The following is a 6,882-nucleotide window of genomic DNA, read 5'->3' on the forward strand; positions in this document are numbered from 1 at the left end:
AACTCTTTTATTAATTTGGTATATGCAATACTATATCAGATAGTACCTTATTTTGGGCTGCTATATTCAGGACAGAGGTAAAATATGTATTACCTTGTTTTCTTCACCATAGCCAGAGAAGCTGGGAGACATTTGCATCTCCCTTCGTTACGTCCCCACTGCTGGCAAACTCACCATCTGTATTCTGGAGGCTAAGAACCTGAAGAAAATGGACGTGGGTGGACTGTCAGGTAATGACATAATGCAAAGAGGAAGCATAATGCAATTTAACTAGCTTATTAGGGAGTTTATTGCTGTCATCCCTGTACAAAATTGCATGCATGTTTAGCTTCAAGTGGAATTAGTGTTATCGCTGGTGCTGTCACAAGGAGGATGGTGCCATGAGCTCAGCCCTGCTCCTCTCACGTGCTGACGCTGCAGTACTTCCATGCAGCAAGCGTGATTTACTGTGACTTCACCACTGGCCCCATCTGTTGGCCTAGTTGGGCATTGCACTCCCAGAACACTACTATTAACTTTCCATTCATTTTGCAGATCCCTATGTGAAAATTAACCTGCTGCAGAATGGAAAGAGGCTGAAGAAGAAGAAAACAACGGTGAAAAAAAACACACTGAATCCGTATTATAACGAGTCGTTCAGTTTTGAGATTCCTCTTGAGCAAATGCAGGTAAGTCTAAGAACACATTTTACAAATAACTTTTTACATAATTCACCACGTCAAAGTGACCATTATTCACAAGGAAATGCTACTGTTGGAGAAACTGTGGCAGCCAGGAGGCAAACCACTATCTCGTGTTTTGGAACTGTCCTGTGGCTCAAAAATATTGGATTGAAATGAACAATACACTGCAGACTGTTTTTAACATCGCCATCCCTCTGAACTTTAGAACTATGTATTTGGGCCTCAAAACTCCTGCCATGGACACAATAAATGGATACCTTTGGAATTTACTATTGGCGGTAGGAAAAAAGGCCATCGCAAACAAATAATGACACAAACCTCACCAACGATCAAGGACTGGACTGATAGTAATAGAGATCAAACAAATGGAAAAAAAATACATTCAGACTTGATTTGGAAATTGACAAATATGACCAACTTTGGACTAAATGGGACTTTCATTTTAATTGAAATGTTGTTAGTCTGTATGTCCTCCCCTTGTTACCGTGGGTTCTCTCCGGGTTCTCTGGCTTCCTCCCACCGTCCAAAGACATGTTTTGGCAACTCTAAATTGGCCCTAGTGAATGAATGTGAGAGTGAAGTGAGAGTGACTGGTTATCTGTGTGTCTATGTCTATGTCTCTGTGTTGGCCCTGTGACGAGTTGGCCACTGCCCAGGGTGTACCCCGCCTAAAGCCCAAAGTCACTGGGTTGGGAAAGCGGTAGAAAATGAATGAATGAATGAATGTTGTTGGTTAAATACTTTGTTGTACCCATGGGGAAATTTGTCTTCACAGTTGTACATTTGGAAAGGAACACCATTTCACAGAAAAAACACACGTCCACCTTATACATTTTCCTATTTTCCTGACATAATAACATGCAGATGACAGATTCAAGTGCAGTTTGTTGTTGAGTGTTTATTGCTGTAGGGATGAAATAGTTTATGAATTGTGCGAGACAAAGACCAGACCACTACCTGACAATGTACAGAAATGTGTAATTCGGGTACAGCACACAGTCATTCGGGCCATTCATGTTCACCATTTCTTCTTTCCACCTCCAGAAAATCCAAGCCGTCATCACAGTGCTCGATTACGACAAGATCGGCAAGAACGACGCCATCGGCAAGATCTTGGTGGGAAGCAAGTCCACGGGGGCCGGTCTGAAGCACTGGTCCGACATGCTCGCCAACCCGCGCCGCCCCATCGCTCAGTGGCACCCTCTGATGCCCGAGGAGGAGGTGGATCAAGCCCTCGCGGCCCTGAATGCCAAGAAGTAAACTCCGCAGAACCCCCAAACCTCCCCCCCATCTCCTTCCCCCACGTATCCCATCAACTCCTCCTACGTCTTTAATATGTATCCAAGAGGAAGACCACGACTACTGTACAAGCCCTCCGCTCCACTACTTCCACCTGCCACCTGTCAGAAAGCTCCATCAATCTCATTCAGACATGATATACGGGAAATACTGTAGTGAATCATGTCATAAGAAGTCTTCGGCCAAGATGACACCGGATGGACAGACACTCCACTGATTTGCTTTAGATCTATTTTTGTATTGGGGTTGTGGTTCCATACATAAGAATACAGGTCAATATAGACAGAGGGTAATCGGCATCACTCGTATTGTACTCCCCAGCCCTTCCCTTTAGACACGTTTGCATAGAATAGCGCTTAATAATAACAAAAATAATAATAATGATAATAATAAATGCTTTATACTGCCATATTGATAGCGAAACAACACAAGCAGGTCCATTCCGTAGGTGTGTGGTGCACCATGATCTTCACCTGCCATATATAGATGTTGAGTTGAAGTACATTCCTAGAGTTGGGTAGCAAATAGGTGATAGGCACATATCAGCTACCTAGAACACACTGCCTTTTTTGATTCGTTCACCTCTTCACCTTTTGTCTCAGGAAAGATGAGAGGAACTCCATGCCTTTGCTTTTAAAACGGGTTGTTGTTGTTGTTGTTGTTGTTGTTGTTGAAATTATTGTCATGACGATGCTTCACTCAACAAGAAAAGCAATGTCGCATTCAAATTGACAAAAAGCCCGCTGATCATTTTTGTACCCAAAACAAGGAAGTTGTTTTTGCATTCTTGAAATTGATGATGTCATGATCGCAGATGGAGGGCAAGGATTTTGAATGAAATATGCCAAGAGAAAACCCACACATGTTATTGTTATTTGTTAAATTTGCTAAAAATCTTGTCAACAGTCACATTTCTGGTTGAATAATCCCATCGCTTTTTTTGCCTTGACTGTAAAAAAAGTACTTCTGCCTTTTGTGTGGATTGGGGCAATTTTTTCAGATAAATCAACCATAAACTAGGTCAAAATTTCTCTGTTAAGAAAAAAAACAATCTGTATCACTGACAGTTGGCTTGCCCTCCAGCTGAATTTTAATCTATGGTCAGTTTAAAAATGTGTGACATCACATCACCCAACCGAATGAGAGATGTTTTGGTGAAAAGTGGCTGTGACCAGAACCAAGCAGGTAGAAAAGAAACTAGTTTGTCCAACAGCAGTCTGCCACCTCCTCGCTCCCCACGCCTCCTTCAGATCCAGTATCTCTCTAGTTCAGTGCTACTGCCATTAGTCATGGACTCCACACAAGGGTTTGACTTCAAAGGCATCCCTATAAACCGTCTTACAGTCATAAAGGAGACAAGCCTTCCAAGTAACAAAATAAGCAATTCTCAACTTACCAGGGACGCCTTCCAGTTCGCGGTGTTGTTCGCTTCATTTAGGTCTTTTGTTTTTTACACATGCTGTTATGTATTTATTGATTTATTTATTTTGAACTCAAGCACTTTAAACCATTACGTTGACGTACAGCATAAACAAAGCTTTAATCATTTTGTTGCAGTTTCAAACACAAGTAGGTTTTATTCTAGGCTTCTAGGCTTTGTATTTATGTTATATGGTTATGATTTGTCTTAATGATTGCAAGTATACAGACTGGAGAAGGCACTGATCCATGTGTATTTTCTATACAGCTTACCAAACAGTTGAATTAAATTGCACTACTAGGTGTCATTATTTTTATTTAAACCTGTGTAAATGATTTTATCGTGACAAGATGTTGTGAGACTGAAGTCGTGCTTCCTCTTAACAAACACGAGAGACACCTTCCAGTCCAATGCTGCATACACAGAATGTAATTGGTTTGATTCAGTGTGAAGTCTTTCGGATAGAGATTCTCTGTGTGAAAGTGATGCCAAATCTGGATAAATTGATAGATATTAATATAATCTTTTACAGCAAAAACTGTTTGTGTGTAGGACAATGTAATTCTAATGCAGTCAACCGCAAATGTTATGAAACGTTTTTTTTTTTAAATATATTTTTTATTTTATTATTATGGCAGGCATCTTCCTGATTATGTTTTGCATATATTTTAGTTTGAAGCAACACTAAAGAAAAGGCAACATGGAAGCAATCAAGCAACCCATCAATGTGTAGTTTTGCCTATATACATAGTTCATACCCGATACTGCATGTTTATACAAAATATTGTACATAAGAGCATGTTTTAGAGACAAAACAAAAATATCTTGTGTATGTGGGTGTCATTTGTCATTTAATAACACAACAAAAGGGAAAAAAGATGCACTGTATATTTTCTAAAGGCAAAACAAATGCAAATTTATTTTCCATGAGGGTCATTGGAGTGAATGTCAAACTGGTATTAGAGTAATATAATAATAAGAAACATTTCCACGCCTGAAGAAATCTTAAAAAGCAAGTGTGTCGTCCAGTAATGTGTGAGTTCATGTAGGATGAAGACGTAGCCGCATGCTTGCTATCTAACTACTTGTGCTGCAAAACATACGGTTTATTTTCCACAATTCATTCTGCATTTGATTTCAGTGCTTATGGAAAGGCCAGTTTTGAAGTTATTTTAAAATGTTTTTGTTTGCGCGAGAGAGGGGTATTCAAGTCTTTAATATTTTATGACAGCTGATTTGCAATACTGAATAAGTTGGACATAAATAGTGCCAGGACTAAGGAGGAATGTTTTTCAATCTTTATGTAAATTGAAATTTAAGGCTTGGTAACCCTTCTTTTATATTCTATTTTCCCATTTCTGTCAAAACAACCTGAAATCCCTCACTGCTGTCTCTTTTACTGTATTAATAATAATATGTGTGTGTGTGTATTCAAGATAAATCTATAAGATAAAGCCATAAAACTTAAGCACTAACTCTTTATAGCTCTGCTGAGTAGCTAGAGTGAATTTATGAAAAAAATGACTTATAAATATATAGATATAAATATATATGTTCATTTCTCGTACATTCCTTTCAGTAGAAGGAGGGCAGAGTCCATTTGAATCCATTGGAGCGAATGTGTTTTTCTACTTTCCGAGCCGTTGATGTCCTTTAAAGTATCGTGATTAGTAATGTAAATGCTTCTGTTTTTGATAGCATATTGATATATTATTATGACTATTATTATCGGTCTCACTAACCGCTCAAGAGTGTGTTCTAAATATGGGCTGAGTGCAATTTGTGAACATAACTGGGTCACTCTTTGAAGTTCTCCTCACAGCAGTGCATCGCCCGTCATAAAAACAATCAGAAAACGCACTGCCATCAACGAAATAAGTCGATTTGAACATTAAGGAGCGGCGCCACGTTTGCCTCCCATAGAACTATGCATTTAGCCTATGATTTTTACACACACATATAGGAAAATGCATGAATAGAATTAAGTTGCCAAATTTTGTTACGAAAAACTGCCACTACAATCCTTGGTGTGACGTGCGACGCTTCCAGCATTGCAAAACACACCGTCTGATGCAATATAAAACGAATCCCAGAAATGGATTGACTGTGACCAAATGATGCACTAAGAAGCATTAAAAATACAAGGATTTCTTTATTTGTAGAAATATACTGCCAGTACGTTTTAGCGATTGCCTGCACCCGCTGTTTGAATCTCCAAAGACCAATCGAGCAGTGGGAAGTAGGGCAAATGCAAGTACATTTAGAGCACATTTTTAAGATTCAGTCTTATTCGTTTTGTAAACTGCCTGGTCACCTCAAGCTGCGTAACCACAAGGAGGTTCTATGGGGGCAGAGACTGGGAGAGTGACTGCGGAGTATATGTGAATGATAGGAGTTTGATGTTCTGGCCCTTTAAGGTGCAAATAAAACAATGGAGGTTTGAATGGGACACAGTATTTATCTTTGCTGTATGTACAATAATGACAAGATTGTGTTTTGGTTGTGAGGTTGGCTAGTTCTCAATGCACAAACGCATTACAAACTGTGCAGCATGGTCCACACTTGGATATTTTTTTTGTGTTAAAATGGGAAACATCAAGGTTATTGTCACATTGTGAATTCCTGCACAAGCCTATTTACAAGTCTGCTGATTTGTTTTACATGCTTTGCCGATGTAACTTGTTGAGACACTTTTTTTGTACCCTTTAGTTCAAGTCTTTGTCTATATGCTGAATAGAAAATGTTCAATTCTCATTCGATCTGCTTTGTGTCACTGGACCGCCGACCTTCACAAAATCATTGACATTCTTTATACTGCCAAACATCGTCTCTGTAAATTCTTAACTTTTATTTTGTACATTTTCTTTCTCCTTTCTCCACGATTTTCTCTTGGGGATGGTTTCGCTGTGTTTGTTGGTGTCTCGTGTCGTGGTGCGCGTGTTCCTGTCAGTTCTTGTGCCTACTGTGGATCGCATGCTTTAGCCCTTGACTGGACACAAATGTTGCTCACAAACTCCTCTTGACCCTTATGTGGACAAAACCGTTGGGGATCCTTATAATATAAAGTTATCAAGGGAACCAAATAAACTTATTACAATTTATCATATGTGTTCTACGAGTTCTGTACAAAAAAAGAAATAGGAAATAAAGGCCTTTTAATTACCATGACTTTGAATGTGTTTTATCAGTACAATATCATTAAAACACTGCATTGTCATTGCTGGGTTTCATGCAACATTTTACAGGCCATTTGATACAGATGGCGGCCAGCTAAATTGAACATCGTTAAAATGCAGATTTCTGTTGTGATTCAACATGAGTATGACATCGTCACATCCTAGAATTTGAAAACCACTAATATACATTCATAGCACATGCAGAAATATGACTTTTAACAACACAAAAGTGATTACAACTGTGACCAAAATTAACATAATGGCTATAATCAGAAGTGCACTCTCCGGGATAAAGAAGTAATCC

At 39.0% G+C, this 6,882-nt stretch overlaps 1 protein-coding gene across 3 annotated transcripts in view; it reads left to right on the top strand.

Moving 5' to 3' along the window:
- LOC140362870 (synaptotagmin-2-like) overlaps positions 1 to 6,567 on the top strand; it is a 76,473-nt gene extending 69,906 nt beyond the window's left edge. For all 3 annotated transcript variants that reach the window (XM_072449131.1, XM_072449133.1, XM_072449132.1), the window contains 3 exons: positions 113 to 230; positions 535 to 668; positions 1,728 to 6,567. In XM_072449131.1, the coding sequence (XP_072305232.1) occupies positions 113 to 230; positions 535 to 668; positions 1,728 to 1,943 (468 nt within the window). In that variant the 3' untranslated portion in view covers positions 1,944 to 6,567. The remainder of the gene's footprint in view (positions 1 to 112; positions 231 to 534; positions 669 to 1,727) is intronic.
- Positions 6,568 to 6,882: the final 315 nt, after the last annotated feature.

The sequence above is a fragment of the Eucyclogobius newberryi genome, unplaced genomic scaffold, assembly GCF_026437365.1.
Source record: "Eucyclogobius newberryi isolate DKJ021-1_F unplaced genomic scaffold, fEucNew1.0.hap1 SCAF_17, whole genome shotgun sequence".
Lineage (NCBI taxonomy): Eukaryota > Metazoa > Chordata > Actinopteri > Gobiiformes > Gobiidae > Eucyclogobius > Eucyclogobius newberryi.